At 36.2% G+C, this 27,847-nt stretch overlaps 2 protein-coding genes across 4 annotated transcripts in view; both read left to right on the forward strand.

Moving 5' to 3' along the window:
* LOC150103290 (uncharacterized) lies at nt 1-27,349 on the forward strand. Of its 3 annotated transcripts, none has more exons than XM_090397927.1 (3): nt 1-2,655; nt 18,324-18,624; nt 27,058-27,349. In XM_090397927.1, exons 1-2 carry the CDS (start codon nt 463-465, stop codon nt 18,399-18,401), a joined length of 2,271 nt encoding a protein of 756 aa, XP_090254053.1. In that variant the 5' UTR covers nt 1-462; the 3' UTR covers nt 18,402-18,624; nt 27,058-27,349. The 3 variants fall into 3 exon arrangements, with proteins under 3 accessions (XP_090254053.1, XP_090254054.1, XP_090254055.1); XM_090397928.1 differs by having other exon boundaries at nt 18,324-18,542; XM_090397929.1 differs by lacking the exon at nt 18,324-18,624.
* The window catches only part of LOC150103289 (uncharacterized), a 431,466-nt gene that overhangs the window by 30,613 nt on the left and 373,006 nt on the right, over nt 1-27,847 (forward strand). The gene's annotated exons all lie outside the window — the stretch shown is intronic.

The following is a 27,847-nucleotide window of genomic DNA, read 5'->3' on the forward strand; positions in this document are numbered from 1 at the left end:
GGCCGTGAGCGACTAGTTTGTGTGGTATACAGTTATCGCGTATGATGGCAATATAAGCTCATTATTTTGACATGTAAATAGAACTGAATATCCCGTTGTCACTGAGACTTCTTGAGGAAACAAAAGAAAGAATAAAAACAACGAAGGAGCATGACGGAAATGCAAAATGATTCCATTCATCGTAAGCGGTCGCTGTGCCTTTGGCGGTGTAGACAAGCAGAAGCCAGATCCTACTGTCGGCCGTAAACAATTCCAGTGGCTTTACATCAGAACGTTTCGTACTGTGGAATTGAAATCAGGATTCGTTTTTCGGATTGCAGGAATATTCGAAACCGGTTGTTATTTCTTGTATAAAATAGGAACTGTGATATCACCTCGTTGGTACTGTGAGTACATAACAAATTTCTGTGATTCGAATAAAATAAAATATAGCGTCTTGGCAACAGTTCAAGACAGCGTACGATGTTAGCAACTAGCAGTCGTGAAGTTTGTGGCCTTCTAAAAGAACGGCCGGATATATGTTTCGTGTGTGGAAGCACGGGTGGTAATTATATTCTTTATTTCAAACCACAGAACGATAGTCCTTATTTTCCATTTTTAGAGTGTCACGTTCAACCCAAAGGGGCGGAAAAACCAAGTTCAGATGGAACAGTGTTATCTTGTGCCGTGTGTTACTCTTTCTTATTACAGCAATGGAATATATATGAGATGCGGGACACTCCGCTCAACAAAAGACATTACTGGTTAAAAAGAACCGACTGCACACCATTTGTTGGAATGGATGTGGGTATACAAGAGTGCTATGCTTCCGACAGTTATGATAGACTACCAAGAGATGAACAGTTGGAAAGAATTTGCTTTTTCAAGACAAATAGTGAGTACTTTTATAAAGGCCGTATAGACTTTGGATTGTCGAGTTTTTTTAATGACGATTACAATGAAGAAAGCGTTTTAGATTTAAGTTTACCGAAACGACGATGCTTAACGGTATCTTCGACAGTAGCAGGAACTGTGTGTTATGTGTGTGGCGATCAAAAAATTTTTTTGCAGAACGTTTTCACAAAACCTTCAGGAAATATTCCGTTCTTTCCAAGTTTGCTTTTACATCCTAAGCCTAATAGAGCAAAAGCTATTCACAATGGTCAAGTCGAAGTGTGTGAAACTTGTTACAACCATCTTTTAGAGCAATGGCAAGCGTATGAAAGTCAAAATGTACCACATTCGGAACGTTTCTACCAGTTGCGTGTGGGAGAATCGTCCCAGATGGACTGTATATCCAACGATGGTACTTTTATATGCTTTACTTGTGGATTAGAGTATAATTTATCAAATCGTCGTTTTGTTAATGCTCGACCTGGTCTAGATGGAGAAACTACTTTTCCATTTTTGGAAAAATTAAGTCCATCTGTTGGCTCCCATCCAGTCAACAACCACGGTAAGGCTTTACTGTGTTCTTTTTGTTATAAGTTACTTATGAGACAATTTAAAGTATATCAGTTAATTGGAACCCCAGAAGAAAAGAGAGCGTATTCATTTATAAATAACGAATTGAGCAATGTTAGCAATAAAGATCACTTAAGGTTATACGGATGTTATTTGTGTGGTACATTGGGAACAGTCGAAAGTCTTCATTATGTAGACACATCAGCACGAAATGGAAACATGTATTTTACTTTTCTTCAAGATTTTACACCACCTATTACGGCTAAGGCTATGGATTCTATTGGCCAAATACTAGTATGCAGTTTTTGCTACTCAGCTTTGAAAACTCACTGGGAGTCGCAAGAAGCAATACACTCTCCGGAATCCCAAGAGAAATATCCAATGTATGTAGGGAAAGCTAATAAGACTCTTTGTGGAATTCTGTCTAATAAGCAAAGTTCTGTCCTGGGCAGTTCTCCTACTTTTTTAAATCGACAGTTGGAAAATGGTTCAAGAATGAACACCGCTTGTCCAATGTTAACTGCCAGTAATCCAAATGCTAGACCAAGTATCTTAACAAGGAATAATTCTACGAAACCCGATGACTTCTCTCTTTCCAGAAACGTCTACATATCGGCACCATTAGATCTGTCTTCATCCATATCGCCATTGCGTATTGCTGTCACCTGTTTCGTGTGCAGTGAGTATTCTCCCTCAGGACATACCTATTCTGTAGGAGCTAACCCGAAACCCAGATCAGATGGCGGTGCACAACATCCTTTCTTTCCATTTTTGTTAAACGTGGTAGCCCCTCAAGGAAGTGAACCTCTTGGAGAGGAAAAGAGAGCACTAGTGTGTGTGTTTTGTTACCATTCCCTTCTTGCTCAATGGATGGCATACGAGATATCACCCCGTGAAGAAGATCACAATCGCTGGCAAAGAAAATACAACACCCATAATTATATTTGTTATATCTGTGGAATAACAACATACAGGAAAAGGGTGAGGTCAATAACCGTAAGGGATTTTCCCTTTCTTAAAGAACATTCGCGTCCTGCTGGAACATTAACTCTAAACGCAGGCGAAAGTGTTGTAACGTGTCTGACATGCTTCGAATCTCTGACATCTCAATGGAAGGATTATGAAAGGATGAAGCTTCCTGTGGAAATGAGGAAGTATAATTGGATAGTGTTGCCACCTCCCCCTAACGATGAAAACATGAAGAGCGATCATGTAAGTTCAGATTACATATTTAAAAATCGTTGTGAACAGTTTTTCGTTTCTTTTTTTTTTTTTTAGAACATGTGTACAACAGTTATATACATTATTATAATTTGACTCGTTGTTCAGAGTCCTGATACACAAGCTTTTAATCCGTTCGTATTTTTAACTAAGATTTAGTTTGCATATACCTTGCTATATAAAACTCTGATGCTTTATGTTTAAATTTTATTTCATTACTTAAATTCTGCAATAAAATTTCTTGTAAACTATAATATCCTGCAAGATACTTAACTTATTTTAATGGTAACTTTCATATTCTAAAATTTAATTAGTATTTCATAATATACCATTTATTTTTATGTATAATGAAAATGATAATGAATAGTGCATGAAAATTTGTGTATTTCTTTCTTTCTTCCTTCGAGGAGTCCCATGTTTCAATTCAATGTATGGTTGGGGGTTTTGAACCGTGAGATGCGATGATTAATACCCTTGGAGGGTAATGGATGGCAATTTTGTACCAATGAAGTTTAACTGAGGTTCGGCTGTTGCTGTTACCCCCCCCCCCCCGGGGGCACTGAGATTCGAGAGTTTTGAGTTCGCTCTCTTAAGGTTTTTGCCTTAAGGGAGCAATTTGAGTCTCCGGGGAAAGTGTTCTCCGGCACGGCCCGCTGAGGGGCTTTGTCGGTGAATGCATTTCTTCGGAATATGAGCGGTTCTGCTCGGTGGTGGTGTGTGGGTGGAAGGCCATCACGGAGTGGAGCCAACGCTGAGATGGACGGTCTTTCGCCCACGATTGAGTGGCCTAGGGATCGTCCGAATTTTTAGAGACGGCTTTACCTTTAAATATGGCTCTATAAACCGATAATAGACTTTTTCTGGAACAACAGGAAACACGAAATTAGGAAAGACTTTTTAAGTTTAAAAACTAACCAAGGGGTTTTTTCTCTACCTAAACTAAAATACCTATTTTATACTAATACATTTAAAACCACACGGAAGGCCTTAAATTCTAACCATCCTTCCGTCACTTTAATTAGATATTTTCTAGGACATTTCCTTCCCTACTTCGGGGCCACCGATCATGCTGGTCCCTGCGCAGAGGTTGTGCCCGAGTGGTACTACTCACTTTGTAAATATATTCAGAAATTTAAATCGGAGGGATTAGATATTTTAAAATTAAAATCGCAAGCACTATACTTTTTCAGCTTTCCAGATATGATACTCCGCATCTAGGAACAAATATGGAAATTCTACTCCAAAACATAAAAAAATAGCTGGGGATAATCATTTCACAGGGATTTAGCATGGCGGATAGCCTATGAGCATCTCCCGGTGAAATGGGTAATGTCCCGATATAAGTCAAGACCTTGCGACGTGTGACAGCACGTTGAAACAGTGGGACATTTCTTTTACTTTTGCCCCCCCCCCCCGCTCAGCGTATCTGGCGAAGATTAAGTACTATACTGGGTTTTATACTTACAGTTCCCTCCACCTGCCAGGAAAACCCAGAAATTCACCATCTTTCTGGTGAATGTGATGAAGTATCATATCTGGAAAGTGAGAAAAAAATCTCAGATACGAGATGAAAACAGAATTTACGCCAGAGTGCTAAGTATTCTATTTTTACCTACCAAGGTTCTTGGCACAGGAAAGATACCTGAGTTCGTAAATAAATGGTGCAGACCACTGATCCTCTGTGTCCTGACACAGGGGCAAATTAAACCTTGTCTCTTTCTTTAGCATATCAGATTTCTTCAGTATATAATTCACTGGTTTGACAGTCTACAAACAGGAGGGGGTGGGGGGGGGGAGTTGGCCTGATGGAACCCAAGCAGCGAAGGCTTACATCGAGGCGGTGCAGCTCCCTGTGTGATCTGCATCACTCGGGCCAGGTTCTTCCACCATTTTTCAATCCACTTCTTTCTTTCTTTCTTTTTTTTTTTTTTTCAATAGTTAGCAAAGTTCTCCATGGTTATTCTAGTATTTATTTTTTTTTTTTTAGGTTTACTCAGCTGGCTAAATTAAGTGTATTTTATTTTCAGTTTTTTTTTTTTTAGTTTTTTTTATGACAGGTGTGAGGAGATGACGTCCACGGACCCTTTAGTCACAACCTCTCGGTTACATAGCTAAACAGGTCGACTGAGGCCTCTTTATTATCTCCTACTATCATGCTCTACCTTTCTATTTCTTCTCCTCTCACTACTTGCTGACTCTCAGCACTCTTTTATACTCCAAAGGCCGATGATGAGAGACACGAACTCCCAAAATATCTTAAACTAAATATTCTAATTCGTGCGAATCCTGAACACTTTCATTAAAAACATTTAGCGCGTACTAAGCATGCGTCAATACTTCCATTCCTTTAATTAAATCTTTAGAAAGTCCAGTGATTTTGAATCAGCATGTTCATTGATTTAAACTCATTTTAATTCTACATTCGTTGGCTGGTTGACAGTAAAATGTATATAAATGTGTTATTGCTTGTCACTTTTACTGATTTATTGGAATAAAACAAAAAACAAAACCTTCGTCCCTCTGTTTAGAAGTGGATCTTAAACTGAAAAAAGTCCCATTAAATGTTCTTCATTATAATGCTTCATGGGACTTTTTCTCTCATTTCCTAGTTATCTTAAAGTTAGTTAACTTCTCTATTTAAAAAAAAAAAAATGTTTACAACCTTATTTCAGCCAAACTTTGCATACAGATTCTTGTAAGCAATAATAATGCACATAATTTATTAAAATATCATCCTAAATTTTCATATTCTAGGAATTATTTAAAAATCGCTAATACACTATTTAGTTTTTTGTATAGAGAAATTTATATGATTGACGTTTTTAATATGGTTTCGGGAGGAAGAAGGGTTGGAAGATTGATCGACCGTGAGATGCGGTGATTAATACTATTGGAGGGTGACGGATGACAATGCTGTAGCCAATGAAGTTCTAACTGAGGCTCGGCTATTGCTGTTACTCCTCTGCCATGATCAGAGCTTTAGTAGCTCAATAACACCTTATCCCTACACTGTCCTCTACAGATATACCATTGGAGGGTAATACTGTAGCCAATGAAGTTCTAACTGAGACTCGGCTATTGCTGTTACTCCTCTGCCATGATCAGAGCTTTAATAACTCAATAACACCTTATCCCTACACTGTCCTCTACAGATAATGGGGAAGATTAAAAGCATTCTTGCTTCGCCCCTTTAAGCCAGTCCTTATATAAGGACTGTGGTTTCGGGAGTTTAAAATATCTTTTGATCCTGGTTCTATTCAGGGGTTGGGATTAAATAGTTGTTTGTAGAATAATTTTTCTGATGTTTATGTGAGAAAAACCCAAGCTTTTCTTTCTCTAATTTTTGAAAAATGTTTGGTGGGCACCATACGTTTTCTTTAGAGAACTTGTAGAACACACACACACACACGTAGTTTCATTGTGCGTGCTCCGTGGGGGGTCTAATTATGTCTTGCAACTCTTTATAATCTTATCTGAATATCCACAACGATTGTGTTGTTATTTCACAATCATTTTATTAAATGACTAATAATTTTCTTCACCTTTATGAAAAGCTATTCTACTTTTTTTTTTAAGTTTGTTTTGAAGTTGTAATAACAATTTGGCGACTGTGTGCACATTTTATTTTATGAAAACTTTGATTTCCCTATTAACATGGCAGTGAGACTTCCTCAAGAAATTACTATTAGTAATTCACTATATAAAAAAGTTAATACCAATAATTGTTAAAAAATCTTTAAAACCAGCTATCCATCTGCATAGAGCATACATAATACTGATTCCATCTATCAGGTTATATCACTATTGCCTGTGTGATGTTCTCACATGTTGGACCTTTAAAATGCCTCTGAAAGGATTTTTTTTTTTTAATTTCATTAAATCTAGTCAATGGATTCTCTTCTACTCTCCAATCCTCCAACAAAGTGTCTTTCTCTCAAGACTTTGAAGAGAAGATATTTCTTTCTGCTTAGAGCATTCATTGGCTCCGTCGGTAAGGACAATGTCGTTTGAAAGACTAGGTTTGAATCCTGTCTACAACATGCAGTATCTTTATAATGGACTTTTCAACTAAAGGTGAGTTAGTCATATACAGAGGTCACAAGGCTTCCCTGAGAGAACCCAGCAAGAAAACACACACACACATCAATTAAAAGACATACTAGTCTTTTAATTACACTGTCCTCATGGCTGTAATTGCAAACAAATAAAAAAATGCCTTCTATTTGACAAGGTATTGTTGTATGGATTCAAAAGATGTCATATTCTTCTCCGTTGGATGGATAATAACTAGTTTACAGTACGCCATTTCCTTATTTATAAATAAACTCTCTACATATAACTATTTAGACATACGCAATTTGTAAAAATTTAAAAAAAAATTAAAAATCGTATTCAAATAAGCCAAAATATGAAAAAGGAAAGCATTTTCTTTCTCGTCTGTTTTAAAAATGTCTCCACCGAATATACTCGTTGCAGCGTTTACTGTGATGATATTTAGTTCTGTTGACACATGTTCTTCTGAATTTCATAAATACTTGCAAATCAGGAAATCAATGAAGTAAGCAGAATGGTTAAGCACTCCAACCTGCATGTAAACCCGAAGCATCTGCATGTGGATCACAGTGTGTGTGAGCAGGAGTGTTGTCATGGCAACAGCCACAAACCAGACTTCCAAATGTGACTACAGGCCAGATTGGGTTCTCGCCAACAAAGATTTCAGTACCTTTGTGTCTAGTAACAGTCCATCTTTCTGGATTATCCTTTTGTGATCGACGAATATTGTCAACATGCTTTTGATACAGATTTATGAATACAAAGAGTTGTTTTTTTTGTTTTAGCGAGCTTGGTGATCGCTATACTGCACTTTGTATTTTGGTCTCAGGATCAATACTGGAAGTACCAGCTCTCGTGCCGAGTAATAAACTGTTTAGAAAACCAGATTTACTATCAGCTGTTTGAACAAAATCCATAATCTTTGTGAGCATTCATTTATACTTGGGACAGAGTCTCTCTCATTCCAGTGAACTGTTCATAACATTTCAAATGTTTTAGTAGAGCTTTTCCCTAGTTTTATACAAAACTTGGAGTTAATCCGTTGTTCCATTTCTTGGTTTCTGACCACACACACACACACACACACACACACACACACACACACACACACACACACACACACACACACACACACACACACACACACACACACACACACACGATGCATAGAGAACTCCCTTAAAAACAACAACAACACACAAATTAAAAAAAAATAAATAAAAAAATAAGGCCAACTAGTTTGGATTCGCCAGACGGACAAGGTCACACTACTGTGCTTCTCTGGTGCCCTTTCCCATAGCGACACACGTGTTGAATATTAAAAAAAAAAATCATTTTCATTACTTCTTTGCCATATTTATGTATATAGCATATACATAAATATAGACATGTCATTCAATCAAACCTATTTTAACTTATATAATTTTTGTTTAAATTTCAGAATTATACATTTACTCATGAAACAGACAATAACATGGGATAAACGATATCTGTTGATCTCATTCACTCTAAGTTGAACAATCATTGCTGGACTGTAAACAGGATAATTGAACTACAGTTTCGTTCAAAGGCGTCATTGCTCTCTCTCTCTCTCTCTCTCTCTTTTCAATAGTAGTTTGTTTCTGCCAGTGGATGTCAAGTCGTCTAATTAGTTTTATATACTTTTTTAAGGTATTAGCCGTTGACAAAAACTATAGACAGCCTAATATTGTCTATAGTTTTTTTTTTCCTTTTTTTTTCTATAGAGATAACAATAACGTATAATACGAGGACAAACAAAAGAGATTTCTGGAAATGGTGAGATATATTGAATCTTTATTATAGATATAATGTGGGTTCTATAGATTGTATTTAGGACCTCTTCGCTCTAGTATCGTGTTACAGTATTCTGTTGTAATGTAACATTACAAGATTAGAGAATTCACCTGATTACATAGATTTCTTTTGAAACACTGATGCAAAATGGATAAGAATTTTAAATTTCAGAGCCAGGTAAGTTAGTATTGTATCTTCAGATGTGTTCATTGTAGGACTCGTCCCCTTGTCTCTCAATATTCTGGCAGTGTTTAGATATTACAAAAAAAGGAAATTATATATATATATATAATGTACGTAGAAAGTTTTTTACCTTGAGTATAATATACATTAAAGATACCAAGCTATTTTAAACCTGGTTTTAATCCATTTCCCAAGTAAGCAAACAGACAAGAAAGTCAAGTTTGCGCCTGCAAGTAGTGCAAGTCTGGGTGACCCGCACGTAGTGCAAGTCTTAGGCAAGTCGTGGTAAAGGTGGAATAAGCTCTGATCATCATTCTTAATATTTGCCCTTAATGCAAAGCACATCTCTTTGAGGAGATGTATGATGCTATGTATTAAAGGCAAAGGGCCACTACCCAGACCGGTTTCAATCTTTATTGAGGTCTCATCAGTGGGAGCCAGGCTTAGAAATACTAGGGATTTAGTAATACAGAGCTTATAAGTATTTTACCAAAACAAGTTACCATAAGGTGCTTTGACCTTATTAAATAAAAATCTCAGGATAAGAGATAGATGTAGAAAGTTTTTTACCTTATATATATATATATATATATATATATATATATATATTTAAAGCCATCATTTTGACATCGTTCAAGTATTATGAAATACCTTTTTAAGTTCTTTATCATAGCATTTTATTTTTATGAATTTTTCTAATAGCAAAATGTAATTCATATTTTAATTTTATCCTATAATTCTACCTCAACGCTTTAAATAGTTTAAATACTTTCTGAAAATCTAAAAATATGGTACATAAAAACATCTGAAGATCTGATTGATCAAGCGGACAGTTGTCTTTTTTGGCTTCGTATTCAGGATCGGAGCTGAACATTGCTGAGTGTGACAAAATAATAATAATAATAATAATATATTTAAATAATTTTTTCTTAATCAACGGATTTTCTAATTTTAAGGGTATTTATGATCGCCAAGATGATTTACTGAATATTTTTCTATTTTTGTAATATTCTGCATGCACATCCTTTAAATGAGATCCAATCACACCTTGTCTCAGAATTTAAAAACACTGTACAGAAACGCGACTGCTTCTGACCAGGGTGACCACCCAGCAGAAATATTTTGTAGTAACTTATGCAGGAAAAAGGTATTAGATTTGAAAAAAAAAAAAAAAAGTACTAAATTTTTATTTGCTTTCGTTTCACTCTATTTAGGGCATTTTACGATATTACTACCTTATTATCATAGGTGAACTCAATGTAAAACCGCTAAATTAACACATGTACAACAAATTTGAAAAGAAAAAAAGTCAAAACTCACCTCACTGTAGTCATCTATGAGTCCAAGAGCTGCAGTTGTCAATCGTCATAACAGAAGTCCCAATTGTAACTCTATCACTTCACATGTGTATTAATTTACCAAATAATTTTTAGTTTCATTTTAGTGTTTAAAATAATGTAACATTAAATTTTCAGCTATTTACATATATACAGGGGTTCCCACCCACAAGAAAAACACTGGAAGTATTTATTCATTATTTTTATCATATTTTGCTAAATTAATTAACTCTTCAGAAATAGTAAATTTTGCAGCTAATGAATGTTTCAATTTTTCCTTTGTCAAAAGGATTCCATTCATCAAAGGAGTTTTTTTTTTTTTTTTTGAGATTTCATTCGTGAATCTACAGCAAAGCATTTTTTATAAGATAGTTACATCTAGTGCGTCCACACTATATTTTCTTAGCAATTTCACTATCAGGAGCAATTGTTTTCAATAGAGTTGGAAGAATATCCATAAGCCACAAAAACAGATCGTGTTCGGCATCCAGAGCCGTTCCGTGGGTTTGCGCCGCCTGAGTGCAAAATATTTGTGTCCTCCCCCCCCCCCCTCCATTAAAAATTAAAGAATCCCGAAGTACAATAACACGTTACGAATCATTTTATTATACTGAACATTAAGAGGAATGTATATTAAAATAAAGAAAAAACACAAATAGTAAAAAAAAACTTATTTTTATATAATAAACAAACATACTCCTATAATGTAACGTGGAACACGACAAGAAAAGAAGAAGAGATTCTCAGAATAACTCAGCGTGCAATAGAACGTAGGATTTGTAACATCAACAAAATGGAGCATGTTAGAAACACGGAACTAAGAAAGAGATTAGGCATAAAAGATGTGGTAACTGCAGTATATGAAAACAGGATGAGATGGGCAGGTCACATAGCCAGACTCAGGGATAATCGATGGACATATAGAATATTCAATTGGCAACAAGAATAAAAAGAAAACCAGGAAGACCACCTACAAGATGGGAAGATCCACTCCGTAAAATCTATGGGTATAACATGGAAGAGAGAGAGCTCAAGATCGAAATCGTTGGAAGCATCTTTGTGACCTGCACTCATGGAGAAATCCCGAGTGAAACACAGGTCCATCAAGAAGGAAACTCCTAGAATGTTTGTTCAGTGTGCTGAGAGCAGTGATTAAAGTAAGTTGTGTTGAAGCTCGTACCATTTATTTAACTACCCAGCGACTCAGCCCCTCACTGAAATCTCACATTCAAAGGTGACAAATATGCACAAACAGTTCAGTGTATTATTTATTCCCCATTTTTTTATGAACGTGTTCGATTATACCGCTCCTAAATTGTGCCGGCCAGATTCATTGCACACTTTGCACCCCACTACGGAAGGGATCTGTCTGCAACATATGTACATAATCTTAATTCTGCCTCTTTAAGTTGTTTTTCTGACTGGTATTTGGAACTGGATTTAAACAACGACATTATATCTAGTGTGATTCTTTTAGATTCTACATTCTGCTAGTGTTTTGGAGTGTTTGCATAACGAACCAATAGACATTTGCTACCATTAATGCTTACAATAAGCAGTGTGTGTGTTCTTTACTTTTACCTGAACTGATCCAGGATTTAAGAATGGGATCCTCCAACCATTCTTCTTTGAATTTTTGCTAATATGATTTTTTCATCTTTTTAGATGAACCTTGTAAACCTGAATCATAGCTAGCATTACTTTCTCTTTTATTTAAATTACCTGTATCAGAAGTGGTCTCTTGTGAATGGGAAGGGCTGGCATTGAGATCTTCACTTTCAATGGCTCGTTTACGTACTTTACTGACTGAATGCAGCACACATTTTCCCCTGAGATTTAGAATCAAATTTAAATTTAGAAAGTTTTTCTTGCCACTTGTCCATGTTTAAAAGGAAAATCTAAATAATAATATTTTCGATTAAGAATTAAACACGTTTTTGTAAATAAAATTAATAAAAACACTGGACTTCTTATAACGCGCGAGAAGTGTTTGAACAACGAAGAATATATTTTCATTGGCTAATACTAGTCGGATTGCGTGAGTACGAGATCGGGGGGGGGGGAGAGACTAGTAAACAGTGAGAGGGATAGGAAAAAAAAAAGAAATCATATTCTTGTGTCACTGAATGTGACATATGGGGAGGTGGGAGAAGACTAAAATATTAAACTCGTATGTCTAACTTTCATATTGTTATTATTATTCGGAAGGAAGAAAGTACTAGATCTGTTGGCGAAAGTACTAGAACACTAAAAATTTATAAAAAGTACTAGTGGTGGTAACCCTGCTTCTGACACTACAAAAAAACATCTGGTCGTGCAAATCTAAAAACATTTAGTTTTGTATTAATTTATTAGCGTATTTCAATAACCTAAGTGGAAATGTGATATCTGCTTCCAGTTTCTTTATATGTCTCGTGGAATTAAACTAGGTTCCTTTACTGTGTGATTAATTATTTATTATCTTGGAATATATTCCAAGATATATCTTGGAATATATCGTTTTATATTTTTATAAAAAAGATATCGAGGCTTATTGGTTGTCATTTGCTTGTTTAATCATTTACCATAATTTAGTGTATGTAATTAGAGTCTACAACTTTTCTTTCAATTACAGATTACTTTTAAAGGGTTTACCTGTAAAAATTTCTTCAACTCGATAGATTTTGGAATGAATATCTAAAAAATAAAATAATGTTCAATTCATTATTTAAAAATAAATATTCCATATAGAAATTAAAATAAAGTTATATTTAAATGAATATTTTTAGAAATATTGGATTAATCACAAAAAAATCTGAAATTAAAAATAAGTTTAAAAGTACACCTTTTTATTAATAAGATGAGTGTTTTAAAATGAGTAAGATCTGACAGTTGTTATTGCGTATATTTAGGTCCTTTTTAGGACTTCCAGGGTAACAATTAGCAATGCTGAACCGAGGAAGTAAACTGAGGTTCGGCTGTTGCTGTTATCCTGGGTGTGAGTTTTTGAGTTCGCTCCCTTAGGGTTTTTGCCTTAAGGGAGCACCTTGAGTCTCCGGGGAAGGTGTTCTCCGGCAGGGCCCGCTGAGGGGTTCTTGTCGGTGAATTATTTTCCTCGGAATTTGAGCGGTTCTGCTCAGGAGTCGGGGAGCCCATCGGGGTGCTAGGATGGGGCGGCCGTCAATGAGTGGAACCAACGCTGAGACATGGACGGTCTTTCGCCCACTATGGAGTGGCCTAGAGATCGTCCGATTTTTTGAGATTTTACCCTTTACTTACTAATCAGGGTAACAATTAGCAATGCTGAACCAAGGAAGTAAACTGAGGTTCGACTGTTGCTGTTATCCTGGGTGATGAGTTTTTGAGTTTGCTCCCTTGGGGTTTTTGCCTTAAGGGAGCACCTTGAGTCTCCGGGGAAGGTGTTCTCCGGCAGGGCCCGCTGAGGGGTTCTTGTCGGTGAATTATTTTCCTCGGAATTTGAGCGGTTCTGCTCAGGAGTCGGGGAGCCCATCGGGGTGCTAGGATGGGGCGGCCGACACTGAGTGGAGCCAACGCTGAGCGGTTCTGCTTAAACGGGGAGCCCGTCGGGGTGCTTGGACGGGGCGGCCGTCAATGAGTGGAACCAACGCTGAGACATGGACGGTCTTTCGCCCACTATGGAGTGGCCTAGAGATCGTCCGATTTTTTGAGATTTTACCCTTTACTTACTAATCAGGGTAACAATTAGCAATGCTGAGCCGAGGAAGTAAACTGAGGTTCGGCTGTTGCTGTTATCCTGGGTGTGAGTTTTTGAGTTCGCTCCCTTAGGGTTTTTGCCTTAAGGGAGCACCTTGAGTCTCCGGGGAAGGTGTTCTCCGGCAGGGCCCGCTGAGGGGTTCTTGTCGGTGAATTATTTTCCTCGGAATTTGAGCGGTTCTGCTCAGGAGTCGGGGAGCCCATCGGGGTGCTAGGATGGGGCGGCCGACACTGAGTGGAACCAACGCTGAGCGGTTCTGCTTAAACGGGGAGCCCGTCGGGGTGCTTGGACGGGGCGGCCGTCAATGAGTGGAACCAACGCTGAGACATGGACGGTCTTTCGCCCACTATGGAGTGGCCTAGAGATCGTCCGATTTTTTGAGATTTTACCCTTTACTTACTAATCAGGGTAACAAATGGCAATGCTGAACCAAGGAAGTTAACTGAGGTTCGGCTGTTGCTGTTATCCTGGGTGATGAGTTTTTGATTTCGCTCTCTTAAGGTTTTTGCCTTAAGGGAGCACTTTGAGTCTCCGAGGAAGGTGTTCTTCGGCACGGCCCGCTGAGGGGCTTTGTCGGTGAATTATTTTCCTCGGAATTTGAGCGGTTCTGCTCAGTTGTCGGGGAGCCCGTCACTGAGTGGAACCAACGCTGAGATATGGACGGTCTTTCGCCCACTATGGAGTGGCCTAGAGATCGTCCGATATTTTGAGATTTTACCCTTTACTTACTAATCAGGGTAACAAATGGCAATGCTGTGGCCAATGAAGTTTTAACTGAGGCTCGGCTATTGCCGTTACCCAGCCATAACTAGAGCTTTTTAGCTCAATAACATCTCATCCACACAGATTTCTTCATTCAGATGACGGGATAAAGAGTCAAGGACTCAGTCCATCGCCCAGTTCTTTTAAGAACTTGTTATCGCGTTCCTGCCAATCTCATTACTCTGAGCTTGAGCTTGATTATATTTATATTTATATAATTAGAATTAAATATATATATGAATATATGTTTAAATATATGAACATATTTAAATATGGGATGAAAGCTCGCATTTCGCATTTTCTGGAAAACTCTCCCACTTCCGTTTTTTTTTTTAAATTCTGCTTTTCATTTTTATTTTGAAAAATCTGTTAGTGCATGTTGTATTCTATTGTGTTTTTTTTTATTTCTACTTTTTATTCTTCTACCTAAATCAATATCTGTTTCTCCAGAAGACAGAAAAAAATGTACTACTCGGATTTCTGAATAAGCTACAAACAGAATGGATTTAAAATAGCGATATTTTGGTCGTGCAAATCTAAAAACATTTAGTTTTGTATTAACGTATTAATTTATTAGCGTATTTCAATAACGTAACGTGGAAATGTGATATCTTATTACGCTTCGATTTATTTGAACAATTTTACTGCGATGCGACCTGCTCGGAGAATACTGCTAGATTGTTAATTTTTTTTTTAAGAAGGATGTTACCTGTTTGCAAAGATTTGATGTTTGCTTGGGAAAAAAAAAGGGGGGGGGTGAATGAAAAGCGCATGCATCTTTCAATTTGTGTATTCTGAAAGGTTCATAACACTGCAGTATGTTAAATTAAAATAATATTGGCAGTGACTTTTCAAACGTTTTGTTCGAAACTTTTCTTTTTTGAACATATTTCAGCGGAATCTGAAAATATCGTAACGAGTTTAGAACTGGAATTTCATGACATGTGTAGAATAATTGAAGAACTAGAACCTTCTGAATTTCAACTACTCTACACATGTCAAGAAATTCCAGTTCTAAACTCGTTACGATAATTTCAGATTTTTTTTTTTCCCATAAAAAGATAAAATGAAACTGAAAGTAGCTTTTACTAATGACTTGATCCTTCAACATGCATGCCACATTGATAAGTAATATTACATATCTGTTATTTTATTTTGTTTAATCGAATTTTTTTATTTATTTATATTTAATTTATTTGCTCGAATATTGCTCTAAATGCCCGTGTTTGTAATCTACTTAAAAAAAAAGAATATCATTAATTATCGATATCTTTTAGACAACATTAGAAAAAAATGCACTTGATTATACAGACAGACCCTACTGTTGCCATGGAAAGATGATGTCACAGTTATTTAAATTGACAACACTTTTTTTATATTATTACACAGCGACATATATTTGGGTGTACTCTCTTTCAATAAAGAATTTTAAACCTGTCAGTAGATCCATGAATACAGGACCATTTTCCATAAGTCCTGTACAGATTTTGAATTGTTTATGCGCATACAGTGCGGTGTAATAACGTTAATGTGCATGACTAGCAAATGAGATGACTGCACATAATGCTAGTACTAGAATGTAACGACATCTTAATTGCTTTTGACGACGGTGGCAACTGTTTCTGTCTGCAGACAAATTTAATATTATGTTTTCGGGTTCATTTAAAATTTCAATTATGGTAATCAGAATATCTTATATTAATACCGGTAACGAGACAATGAACATCAAATCAGACATCCCAATCGATATTATTCAGCTGAGCCTTAACTGACATTCTCTGTTTCCACAGTTACAACGTGCATGTCTTTCGCAAGAAAGATGACACTTATGCTTTTGTCAGGTCTGATACCGAATTTCGCAGATACGACTTACATCGTATCTGCGAAATTCGATCACATATCTAATGACCCATTGAGACAATCTACCTTCGAGATTTCAGCGTCCATAATGCTGATTGGATTCTCTTATCCAACTTCGCAGATCAAGCTGGTAGAGAAGTTGAACTATTTGTTATAACTCTAGTAGAATTCCAGATAATCCTCTTCGAAATACACCAAATACACCACGAATATTATCTTTCCTCATGGCAGATCTGACCATAGCCTTGTCCATGTTTGATTTTCTACAGATCATCATCTCCCAGTCAATCTCAGCCTATTACCTTATAGCACTACAACAACGGTGCTGACTGGGATGACCACTGAGATTTTTCTGCCCTGTTTCCATAGTCTGATTATTCCTCCTGTTCCAATCCGAGCATAGGCGATTTAATAATCGAAATTATTCTCATTAGAATAAGTGCCTTTATTGCCCATTCCACCCAAAACCCTCGACCCTCTCCTCAAATATGCCAAAGTAGTAAAAAAAAGGGCATAAGTCCAATAGCTCAAGTAAAAGACTCCATCATCTTTCACTCAGCTTACACTACAGAACATAACAACTGCAGAAAACATCAATATATCCAAATCAGACTTTGTAGACAATGCACTAAGTTTGCCTCCTATTTAAATAGCAGTTAAGTCTGCTGGTCCGTTGCCAAAGACTCTGAGAGGCAACTTCTATCCTTCCTGTTTCTACCGTGCTCTCTCTCTCTCTCTCTCTCTCTCTCTCTCTCTCTCTCTCTCTCACACACACACACCCTGATGGAATCCTGTGACTCAGACCACTTGGCATTAGTTCTTTCCTTCAATTCTTGTTTAGACGACCAAGGCAAACCTCCTCCTATTATTCGATGAACTATCTTAAAGTGTGCCTCCTTTGAGTTTTCCTCAGGTGATCAGAAATAAACTCAATAATCTTGATACTAACAAGTCTAATGGACCTGATGGTATCTGTCCAGTTTTATTAGACGTTTGCGTTCCAGAACTAACAACAATTTGTATCGTCTCTATCGTCTCTATATCTGCCATACATATCTGGCATCCAAGCCCGATAAAAGCTTCTTTCCCGTCTTGGAAGCAAGCGTTTATGCAGCTTGTTCCCCAAAAAAGGGAGATCAAAGTTAACCAAACTAAAGCCCTATTGTTCTCAATTCAGTCCACTCGAAAATAATGGAAAAGGTTATCAACAGCCAACTGCTTCACTACTTGGAGACTCACCAATTACTTAATGATTACCATTATGGATTCCGCCAGTCTCTCTCTCTCTCTCTACAACAGATCTCACTAACCTCACCCGTCTTTGAACACGCAAACCATGGAAAAGTTTGGAGAAACTCAAGTGATCGCCCTTGTTATTTCCAAGGCATTTGATCATGTCTGACATAGCGACTTTCTTACAGCCTCCAAAAAGCTTGGTATTCTTTTTCATTCTAAACAATACCTCTCTTCCGTTTTTCGAATGTTGTTCTCATATTTGGGATTATGCAGTTGAGACCTCCCGCAGGATGCTTGATTGTATTCAGAATAGAATACAATCATGTCTTTTCTATTTATAGAAAAGACATGATTGTATTTTCTATTTATAATATATATATATTCTCCCGAAATTTTATAATCTGCTTCGTATGTCAACTCCTGATTTTACTATAAAGTGACGCCATACCTAGACGGCTCTGATACCTGTCTCTGGCAAATGTTGTGTAACTGTATTGCAACCTGTGTTAGTATCTACCGGTTTTAATTATCTCCATTAAAATATTCTTTCACATTATTTTATACCAGTTATTTCTTCCGTGAAATTAAATGTCGTAATCTTGTTATGAAAATATTTATTAATTACTAATGTTTATCTTTTTTTTTATTGTTGATTTAGTTCATTTTTTTTTCTTTTTTGTTTTTTCTATCTCATACAGACATTAGAATTATACGAAGGCAGTGACCGATGGGCTTCTAGTATCGCATTTCAACGTCATACAGCAATTGCATTTTAATTCACGACAGTTTCTGTGAACAGGATTTTGACAGGACAACATGACCTCCATTTTGTGCTTCCATCCGGGTTCATTTGAGACTTTCCTGGAACTGTAAACTTCAGACAGCAAAAATAATAATTATATGAAATTTAAAAACAGGTTGTTAAAACTAACAGGAAACCTCCTTTTTTGCCCCACAAATACAGAAAAGCATGCATCATTTTTAGGAATTATTACCACAGTAATTATTTTTATTTGGAGCAGAGGCAGGGTTGTTGCCAGCTCTTTTATATTTTTATAAACACCTGTTCATGTCGTAGTATATTTTAAAAAAATGGAAAATAATATATACTACAGTAAATTAATAAAATATAAAATAATAACACAATATAATAAAGATAAAGATAATATATGATATAATAAAAATAAATTATAGTAATAATAATATAATAGTAAACAATAAAATAGGTCTATTTGTAAATTTATTAGAAAATTTCTTAATCTTAAAATGGAAATAATTGTATTTTGCAATTTTATTTATTTTTTTATTTTGTGCTTAAACTAGTAGATATGACATTTCGTCAGATATCTTGAGAAATACACTTGCGATCACTTTTTTCTGAACATTTTGATTTACTTTCCGTAGCTGATTCGTTTATATCATCTATTAAACTGGATGTGTAAATGGGTAAACATAACTCATTAAGTACGGTATATATATGTAAGTTGGCTCAATGTTATTGTTATTATTATTATTATTATTATAAAAACCTCCATGGAGTCAAACACTCATCGTGGGAGGTCCACTGTTATACACACAGTTTATCATACTCTGCCTTAAATATATTCACTGTCTCTGCACACACCACACTCTCGGGCAAAGCATTCCAATCACTCACCACTCTCCGTGCAAAAAACCTGCTCCTCACTCCCTTGCTCACACCCTCCTTATACAGCTTCCAGGAATGACCTCTTGTTCTCCTGCTATCCTCACCCATTCTGTGCAAAACCTCCCCGACGTTAATCTGGTAATAGCCTCTTAACAGCTTATATGTCTCAATCATATTCCCCCTCCTCCTTCTATCCACCAATTTCTGCAAATTGCATTTTGTCAATCTGTCTTCATACTCTACATTCCTGAGACCAGAAACCACTTTAGTCAATCGCCTGTGAACTTTTTCCAACGCAATTTCATCTTTTTGAAAACTAGGTGACCAGATCTGTGCACAGTACTCCGTGTGGCCTGATCAAAGCCTTATACAAAGGAACTATAACATCCTTTTACAAGTCAATGTCCTCCTCATCATTCCCATTATCCGCTGTGTTGTCTTCACTATTTTAGTAACATGTTCCCGAAATTTTAGGTCCTTGTCTACAATCACTCCCAGATCTCTCTTTTCCTCTACCTCTTCCAAGATATTTGCACCGATTGTGTACTTTACATCCAATTTCTGCTTCCCAAATTTCAAAAGCTTACACTTTGAAACATTGAATTGACATCCCCACTTATGTACCCATTCAGCCAGTGTATTCAAGTCCTCTTGTAAAGCTACAGCATCCACACTGTTCCTGATAGCTCTCCCCAACTTTGCATCATCTGTAAACAACTGCACATCACCACTCAGACCTCTCCAGATATCATTTAAATACAAATTAAACAGCAATGGACCCGAAACAGACCCTTGAGGTACACCACTAGTAACTTTCCTCTTCTGTGATATCGCTCCTCCATAGAGACAACTCGCCGATACCTATCATACAACCAATATCCAATCCAGCGAACCAATCTACTGTTCAGCCCCATCCGTTCCAATTAAATTACCAGCTTGTCGTGTGGCAATTTATCAAACGCCTTTGCAAAATCTAAATATACCACTGTATATGCAACACCCTTATCCAACGCATTTGTCACTTTATTATAAAAAGTAAGCAGGTTGCTAAAACATGATCTTCCTTTAGTAAATCCATGCTGGCCACCAAAGAGTATTTTTCTGTTGTCAACCCAATTCTGAATCTTATTCCTAACTAACTTCTCTAATACCTTGACCACAACTTCAGACACACAGACTGGTTTATTATTCAAAGCCTTACTCTTATAACCTCCTTTATGAATTGGAACAATTTTACCCTTTTCCCACTCTTTTGGAACTTGACCCAGTGAGAGACTCATATTGAAAAGATATACTAAAGCTGTTGTTAACTCTCTGACACATTCCCTCAAGACACGTGGTGAAATAGCATCAAGTCCTACAGCCTTATTTACATCAAGTCTATTCAATTCCTCATATACCTCCTGTTCACTTACTAACAGTTCCTCCTTTCCCACTGCTTTCAAGTTCTGCATGATTCCACATTCACAAGAATGAAATACCTTTAGAAATTGCTCACTAAATATCTCAACCATATCCTCCGCAGCGGTTACCATTCCTCCGTTTTCACCAATCAATCCCATCCTACCATAATCATTCTTTCTTCTACTGGCGACATATCGAAAAAAACTCCTTAGGAATTTTTTTGGTCGCTTTAGCTAACTGCTGCTCATACGGTATTTTTGCTACCCTTATCAAGCTAGTCACCTTCCTCGCCTGCTCTTTGTACTTCTCATGCAACTGGTTGTTATAAATACTCATTTTGTGTTTCTTCCATAATACCTTCTTCTTCCATATTGCATACCTTATCTCTTGATTCATCCATTTTACACCCACTCTATTTACCCTCTTGACCCTTGGAATACACTCTGATATTGCCTTCACCAAATAGTTCTTGAGTATGGTCCAAGCAGCATTGATATCCTTTCCATCCAGTTCCTCTTTCCAATTTATTATCGCAAGCTGTTTCCGGAGCTTTTCGTAATTACCAGTCTTATAATTCCACATATATCCCTTTCTAACAGACGTCTTCGAATGACTGGTCACCCTGCACGTGATCATCTCGTGGTCACTCTCACCAACCGGTGGAAGATTTGACACCTCATTTATAATAACATCATCTGATGAGATGATCAAATCCAATACTCTTTATCCTTGTGTACCCTCTGTTACGAGCTGCCTAAGGTAATTATCTTTCAAAAACTCCAAAAATTTATTTTCTTTACCCCCAGATGCAGTCTCTTGCTTCCAGTCTATATTACCATAATTAAAGTCGCCCATAATGATAACCCGTTTCTTGCAAGCTAGGCCAATTTGCCTATATATTTCCTCCTCCATATTACCAGGTTTATAGCAACACCCAACTAAATATGTCATCCTGTTTAATTCTACCTCACACCATACCGCCTCAAATCCGTAACCACTATTTGCGCCTTGCAATTCCACCTTAGATGGGCACAACTCATCTGCTACCATTAACAGTACTCCTCCTCCCAAAAGTAAAAAGTTATGCGCTTAAAGTTTAATATCTATGAGTTTTGATATGAATAATTTCCATCGTATTACTTGAAAAAAATATTAAAAATAATAAAACTAGCAAATTAGCTGATAGCAGATTTTGTGATTTCTCGATGATCTAAGACGTATGTTACCGTGTAAAGCATATTTCACTGCTGATTTCGTATAAAATCGATTTGGCGAACCTCTGATTTAGATGATATTAGAATTCTAAGGTGATTTACTTTCACTTTCAGATAAATCAGTACCTAAACACGAAGAAATAAAGAAATATTTTTATGCTACTCCCAGCCACGAAACCTATACCTTAGTCCCGCGAGTGAGCTGATTTTATTTTATTTTTTATTTATTTACATAATGCGGAAACCACGTTCTACAGATCAAACAGCACTTTTTTTAAAACCATTTCAGACTTCCAATAAGTGGAGAGGAGGTCTCACATACTGATCTCCCACGTGATCACAATCACAAACACCCGTGCCTACAGCCCATAAAAACAGATATGCTATCACTCGGTCAACAAAGCCAGGAAGTTTGCTTTGTATTTTGTTGTTTCTGTTGTTGTTTATTTACTGTTTTAATTTTGTGAGAATTTCTGCCCACTCAATTGGCTTTTCACTCCTTTCCCACCCGTTTAGGTTCTCGTAAATTGTTTTAACAACTCTTTATCATAAACAATGAGCAAGAGGAAGAAGCCGACTCTATGAACTCAACCAAAACATTGCAAACTTTAACATATTATGATTAAAGTGTTAGCTGGAAAATATCCCATAAACGAAAAACTCGACCGAGACATAAGGAACGACCATCCATCAAGGGCCAATAATTTCACTCCTCACAGATTAACCGACAACGTTTATATGTATGAGATGAGACATACTCTGCAATAGAGGGAAAAAAGTTACTCCAAATAAAATAAATGACCTGAAGCGTTTTGCAATCCTGCAATTAATTCAGACGTCAATACAATTAAGAAAGTTTCTCATATAGTTAACAAGAAGAGAGTTGCTTTCTTGAATATACTTAGAAGAATTAGACTGCGAAAAGGTGGAGAAGTTTTCGGTATTGGATAAGTGCAATTGAGAAAGGAGACCCAGAGACCCAGTTTACGAAGTAAAATAGTAACTACTACTTGTTGTTAAACCAATGACATCCATTTAGCTGATTGATGTCTGTTGGATCTCGTATTTTATGCAGGTGTCATGCTGCTATGTGAAAGATAGGACAGATCTTGTTGAGGCATTTCGATGGTAAACCACATTATTTTTTAATGAAATGGGTCCCTGATTCTAGTATCTTCAAAAAGAAATTCGGGTTTCTTTGGCAGCGATAAGGTATAGTTGCTAAATTCCAGTCCACTTCGTGCAAATTTTATTGACGTAAGGATAATTCTATTCTGTTTTGTCTATAACGTGAAATTTTCTATATATGCTCTTTTTTTTCTAACTCCAAAGGTCCATACTATCTGGTCAAAATTTACTTATCTAGTTACTTTGTGCATGTTGTTTTGATGCTTGTACAAGGATCTCTTGGATATCATGATTCTTTGAAATTTGGAAATCTTTATGAAATCTTCACTGCTCAAATTATTAAGATAAACGAACCATTCCTGAAATCTTATTAAGCATTTGCTATATTTCAGTTGATGAGAGGAAAACTTTGGTGGTATGAAATTTGTCAATTTCCATACCACCAAAAACTAAGTGTCCTTTTCCCAATCACTAGTCCTCCCTATCCTAGGATATTGTTTGCACAATGGGGTGGTACGCGAAAATCGTCCCTACTAATTCTCGATATTATCCATATAACGACTTCTTTGGTTATTTGGTGACCTCTCTCTCTCTCTCTCTCTTTCTCTTTTATAGGTATTTTCGCAGGCGCTGTTCAGCTGAACTGGCTGCCACAATTTCTACACTTTCTCTTTAGCCTGTAAGCACACAAGCAACAGCTACTCTAAGAAAATTAAAAAAAAAATACGTATATAAGAAAATATTGTAATCATAAATGAAAAAAGAGGAAGAATTAAAGTACAAGCAACTATTGACCGATAATATCTTTATTAAAAGTATAAATCTGCTAACGACTTTTATTCCCAATGGGGAGTAACGTGAGGCCGTTTTAGTCCTTTTGGAACCTGAGGATCAGTCAAACTCTACCGTTAGCCAATCAGAGATAGCTGGGTCTGGGCTATCACTGTTTTAAACGGCATCTGGTGAAGAGACGGCAGACAAGTGTCACCATCTCGTGTTACTTAATCCTAACACTTGTGTCTGAAATAGTGTGGTTCTAGTTGGTTTTCTTGAATTTACAGGACGAAAAACGAGTTTCCGCGAGAAAAAAACCCGCTTTTCCGTGCCAGAGATAGAAGCCATGGCTAACTTGTTTTAAGATCCCTTGGCAAGTTCTGTTCAATCAAGACTAACTGAGAAAATCCAGAGCAACATGGTTAACAATCGGAAAACTGATCCTATGAAATTTAAAGAGAGAGAGAGAGAATCAATGGATACATGATGCAGATTCATTGCACTCTTCAATCCCTGCAATAATCTGATCGCAAAATATTAAATGTTTATGGGATCAGTAAAAATGTTAGGAAATTTTTAAGTTATGGAAGACAAAACATGATAAACAAGGAAAAGTTAGAGCAAGTAACATCAAAGACATTTCAATGAGATTCCCTATCGCCTCTACTTTATAACATAGTAATGCTTCCTTTAACAACAGCTCCCAACGAAACTGATCTAACATGCAATACCTCGAGCAATCAGGAAAATTTCCACAGAGTTATGTGAAAATTTTAGTATTGAGGACTTTTAAAGTGTATGGAAAATCGTGAGCATCTGTTTGTTGTGAATATTCAGAACTGTAGATAAAAAAAAAAGGTTATGGATATGAAGCCAGTGAGTGAATGATGTCTGTAAATGGCGCGTGTTCTTCTAGCCGACTTTTCTGTTTTGCGGAATAATGATGATTTACGGGTTTTTTTAATGGCTCAAAGACAAGCAAATGTCATACAGCGCCATATCAAAGGTTATAGCATACACAAAGTAAGACACTCACAAACATCCATGTCCGCAGTGGGATTCGAATCCGCGATCTATTGGTTCGAGAGTGAGTACGCTAAACACTCGGTCAACCAGGCAGGTTTTGCGGAATGAAACACCAAAGTTTCCATGATGAAAACCCTGCTTCCTCAGTATGAGGTTATAACTCACTGTCAGATTCATGAGTGTGTGTGAATCACTGGCCAATCCAGTAGTGTTTTTTTTTTTGAAATAATATATTCGTGGAATATCTCATTTGGGGTTGATAAGTGTGCTAGGTAACAGTACACTCATTTCAAGTACAGTTAAAGAAATAAGGAATTAAAAGAATACTACAAATATCTGAACATCTTTGAAACAGATGATGTTTTTCGTACCAATGTTCAAATCAAAGTTCAGTGACAGAACGACCACTAACAAGAGCTATCCCTATGAACAAATATACAGGCGGAAGAATAGAGAGACACAAGCAGACCTAAATGTATTAGAGTTAAATTTTTAAAAAAAAAAAAAAAGAGTATAACAGGCAATTATCACTATCTCATGAGCCAAACTTTAACTTTTATTATTATTATTATTATTAACGTGTCCTTGGTGGCCTGGCACTGTGGTACAAGAAACGTTTCCATAATGCTATACAGACACTCTTATTGAAACATAAAAGTACAAAAGCTAGTCCTCGTAGATCGATTGCTTACCTTGAAAAGTGGAGAAGGAATATTGCAAGTTAGACAACAGATAATGAAGAAAGAGAACTTTGAATGATTAAACCTAGACAAGTTACGATATGAGAACTGTTGAAAATGACAATGGAAATGTAATAATCAAAAACAAAGCAAGATCATAAGAAAGAAAGAATGAATGAAAATAAGATTGGAAGAAATAGAAATGCAAACCCTTAATTCTGACGACACCTAAAATTTACTGAGAAAAAAAAAAAGAAAGATAAGATATGATAGAAAAAAGCACTACAAATAAATACCACGAAAAGCAAGGATCTAAAAGATCTCTGTAAAAATTAAAAACACACGCCGTTCAGAATACAGAATTAGAGAAGAAGCAGTGGACTAATTAATTAGTGCATGCTTCTGAATTGTCCAGACAGATTATCCCTAATACCACTAAAAATATTATTTCAAAATCGCTAAAACGATGCACTGGAAGTTTTGCAAACAAAGTATAATTACCTCACATCCAAGAAATGTCGGGAACATGCAATAGAAAAATGTATTGGAGAATTAAGTTAGGAAAATGCTATGGGATTTTAATATTTAGAATCGGATACAACTCCATCACAATAGTTGAGATGAAGCAAGCTTGGGCAATAATGTAGAAATGGTAGGAGATAGTAGAATAGACAAAGAGCTGCAATAAATAATGTAATGGGAAGATATGCAAGCTCAAATATGCCGGAGGGGGGGGGACAAAAACCAAATCAACTGTTACAGCAGTCAAAATTTGCATAATTTAGGCCTGTAAACAGTAGTTTTTTTTTTTTTCAACTTCAAAAGACAAAAATCTCCTTGATACATCTCAGAAAAATATTTATTAGACTTTTAAGTTCTTTAATAGGATATAAAAATGAAGAAATGCTAATCGAAAAAATGTGAAATTTTAATTCTGACTGAAAACATCCTATGGCCTACTTAACTTTAGCCAAGAAAAGTCACCTGAATGATACCTACCTAACATTCCATACTTCCAATATCGACATTTCCTGTTACCTAGGGATGCATAAAAAAGCAGAAACGAAGAAATTAAGGCCATCACACACTTTGTGTCCTGTATTGGTCTAATCTAACCACTGATGAACTATTTTCTACTTTGTAATGTAGAAAAAAATCTGGAAGAGATCCCGATGAACGGTATCGTGTGTGTGTGTGTGTGTGTGTGTGTGTGTGTGTGTGTGTGTGTGTGTGTGTGTGTGTGTGTGTGTGTGTGTGTGTGTGTGTTTCCAACCTTTACGTACTAAGAAAAGGTAAGTAGTAGGCCGGAAGTTATCTGGAAACCCTGTTATGGAGTGTAATTTTTGTTTCCATGTTACTTGATGCTTCAAGTAAGCACAATGTAATATCACACCCGATGTTGAAAATCATCTGCACCTGAATACTACGATTATCATTCATTGTACAATATTAAGCAAATATCTAAATGCTTACCATAGACATTGTAGTATGTAGAAATAATAATTTTATTGTTTCCTTATCTCATATTCTAAAAAAAAATACTTCTTTTTTTTTATAGGGATAATATACATCGGACAAGGTGCAACATAACACAATCAAGACGGAATATATATGAATATGTATACCCAGTTTCAAAAACTTTGTGCTAAACCTGCTACAGATTTGTAAACGTTATAAATTGTCACATGAAGATTATTACATATTCCAATGGTGATAATTTCATTAGATATGTCTTGTATTAAGATAGAAATATTTTTCTGTTTTAAGAAATATATATACAAGCTTGTGAAATTCTAATCACTTATATATATATCTTTATCGATTATTAAATATATCGTTATTATTTATTAAAATAAGTGTGTGTGAGTTTTCATCATTTGCCATTAGCATATTCTAAAAAATTTACGAATATTTAAAAGTGAATAGTGAAATGTTTTGTAAGAAAACATGTTGACTTTATAATTAATTACTTTATTTTTGTATTTGTACTTTATTACATTACGTTTATTCCATAATATTTTCTGAAAGGTGTCTACCACCAAAACAAATTATAAAATCATCAATTATTTAAGTTTTCCGATATACGTATCACTGATTATGGATAAATATCGTTGGTGGAACAATCGATCGTGAGATGCGGTGATTGATTCATTCAATCCAATACCCTTGGAGGGTAATGGATGGCAATGCTGTAGCCAATGAAGTTCTAACTGAGGCTCGGCTATTGCTGTTACCCTCCTGCCATGATCAGAGCTTTAATTTAATAGCTCAATAATAACATCTTATCCCTACACTGTCCTCTACAGATAACGGGGAATATGAAAAGCATTCTTGCTTCGCCCCTTTAA

Source organism: Typopeltis vanoorti, chromosome 9 (genome assembly GCF_054136105.1).
Source record: "Typopeltis vanoorti isolate ZY-2024b chromosome 9, IOZ_Tvanoo_1.0, whole genome shotgun sequence".
Lineage (NCBI taxonomy): Eukaryota > Metazoa > Arthropoda > Arachnida > Uropygi > Thelyphonidae > Typopeltis > Typopeltis vanoorti.

Excerpts from the sequence above, each read along its gene's own strand:
- LOC150103290 (XM_090397927.1), top strand. The coding sequence starts at position 463 with ATGTTAGCAACTAGCAGTCGTGAAGTTTGTGGCCTTCTAAAAGAACGG. Across the intron at positions 2,656-18,323 it reads AAAACATGAAGAGCGATCAT|ACATTAGAATTATACGAAGG; the intron begins GTAAGTTCAGAT and ends TATCTCATACAG.